Below are 1,990 nucleotides of genomic sequence, written 5' to 3' on the forward strand. Positions count from 1 at the left end.
GCCACCCCCCCCCCCCCCCCCCCCAACAAAACTAATTGATTGCCATAAAGCATCAACTTTAAGAACAAGGTTTATCATGCATATGAGGAGATTACTAGAATGATCCAAGCACTTGCATTATATCATAACAAATGTAAGCCACAAGAAAAATCCAAGTTCATAAGGACAGTAGTGATCTAATATATCATAGCAAAAGAAAGTTGCAAACAAAATTTAAGATCATATGAGCAGAAGTTCCCTATGGGAATGAAAATATCACAGATACAATATGTAACCAGATATGAGAGAGGTACAGTGATGAAAAGAATAACATACCCCGGAAGAGGATTTTGAGGGCCATGAAAAGAATAACATACCCCGGAAGAGGAGGATTTTGAGGGCTAGCAGGTTCAGAAAATCCAACACCAGGTTCATTATTCTGTCTTGATCCCTGCCTTGCTTCTCGCCTACAAAACACGGCAAATCAATACAGAAAAGCCAAGTCAATAGATGGCTACCCTTATGAAGATTTTTATCAGAGCTGTTTTAGAATATGAGGTAACAACTAAGAAATTGAATTAATGCAGTCAAAGTAAATATTTAAATGCTAAGATTGAGAACAATAAATTATAAATTCTGCAGCAGAACATTTGAAATTCCAACCAAACGAAGCTAAAGTACAAGGAGAGTGTGGAATGTAAAAGGGAAAAAGGCTAAGCAGTCAAATAAAAACAACAGTAACAAGCATCATAGTTTGTTAAAGGCAATGAATTGCACAAACATACATCCTTAAACAGAATAAGGGAGCTCAATTACCCATTACGGTTGCCTGATGAACTCGCTTTCAAAGAAGAAGTAGAAGAGCCATCCAGTTTAGACAAAATTTCTTCATCCAGTTTCTTAAAGATCTTGTCCAAGTTCCTATATTGCTCCGAGTAATTTGTACCTTCATTCTCCGCAACATAATCCCCAACACTGCAACAGTAATCAAATTCAAAACCCTAACCCTAGAATACCAAAATAAAAAATAAAAAAAATAAAAAACAAAAAGAAACCCCTACTCGATTTCGAGATTCACCGGCTCTGAAATCCCATCAGATATGGCACTAACCGCCAATTTCCCATTCAAAGCCAAACACTTCAGTATCACCCTCTTTCCTTCTTTATCAGGATTTACATACACGAATGCATATTCTCCATCTACCTCATTCCAATTTTCAGTTCCTACCTCATCTATAACAGAGGCAGAGGGTAAAAATTACACAATATTAGTTTTTCGTTTTGTTGACGGCAATTAAACAAGTTGAAGAAAAAAATTGAGAGCTTACTAGTTGACGGAGCGGAGAGGGCAGCAGATTCGGAGAAGGCGGCAAGACCAGTGGCGGTGAGAGCGTAGCCACTTGCGAGGAAAGCGGCATGAACAGCGAAAGCGACCTTGTCGTGCTTGTTTTTAAAGGAAGGCCTCGTAGCTCTAATCACAGCCATCACCGATTTCTCGTTCGCCATTGCTGTCTTAAGACTAGAAGACCAAAAGATCGACGGATTGGTTCCGTTGTAGAGAGAGATGGAGGGAGGGAATTTTCAAGATACTGATAGAGGTTTCGCGATTATATACCGGGCGGTGGGCGCGCGTGTCGAGTTGGCTTTGAGGACAAGCCACTTTGATCGATCTACGTACGCATCGGTCTCCGACCCAGAAATTAACCCGATTAAGGAGTCGCATTCTGAATTATATTGGTTAATGCAACCTGAATTAACATTAAAAAAAATTAAAAATTAAAATTTTAATATTTTATATAAAAAGGTTAAAAAATAATTCATATAAATATAAATATAGACTATAAATTATACATGTTATAAATTATTAATTTTTATTATATGTATAGTATTTATTTTATTTTTTTAATAAAGAACGAAAATACAACTAAATATAAGTCATTTTTTATCCTCATGAAAAATTTAATTTATTCAATCCCCACGCGCGCGCACATAAAAGCCTCAGGAATTGTTT

The 1,990-nt window shown here is 36.9% G+C and overlaps 1 protein-coding gene across 1 annotated transcript in view; it reads right to left on the bottom strand.

Moving 5' to 3' along the window:
- The window catches only part of LOC105112588 (proteasome inhibitor-like protein), a 5,882-nt gene extending 4,214 nt beyond the window's left edge, over positions 1-1,668 (bottom strand). The window contains exons 1-4 of the mRNA XM_011008324.1: positions 1,308-1,668; positions 1,041-1,212; positions 796-954; positions 357-446 (exon numbers count right to left, since the gene is read on the bottom strand). Of these exons, the coding sequence (XP_011006626.1) occupies positions 357-446; positions 796-954; positions 1,041-1,212; positions 1,308-1,485 (599 nt within the window). The 5' untranslated portion in view covers positions 1,486-1,668. The remainder of the gene's footprint in view (positions 1-356; positions 447-795; positions 955-1,040; positions 1,213-1,307) is intronic.
- Positions 1,669-1,990: the final 322 nt, after the last annotated feature.

Source organism: Populus euphratica, unplaced genomic scaffold (genome assembly GCF_000495115.2).
Source record: "Populus euphratica unplaced genomic scaffold, PopEup_1.0 scaffold577.1, whole genome shotgun sequence".
Lineage (NCBI taxonomy): Eukaryota > Viridiplantae > Streptophyta > Magnoliopsida > Malpighiales > Salicaceae > Populus > Populus euphratica.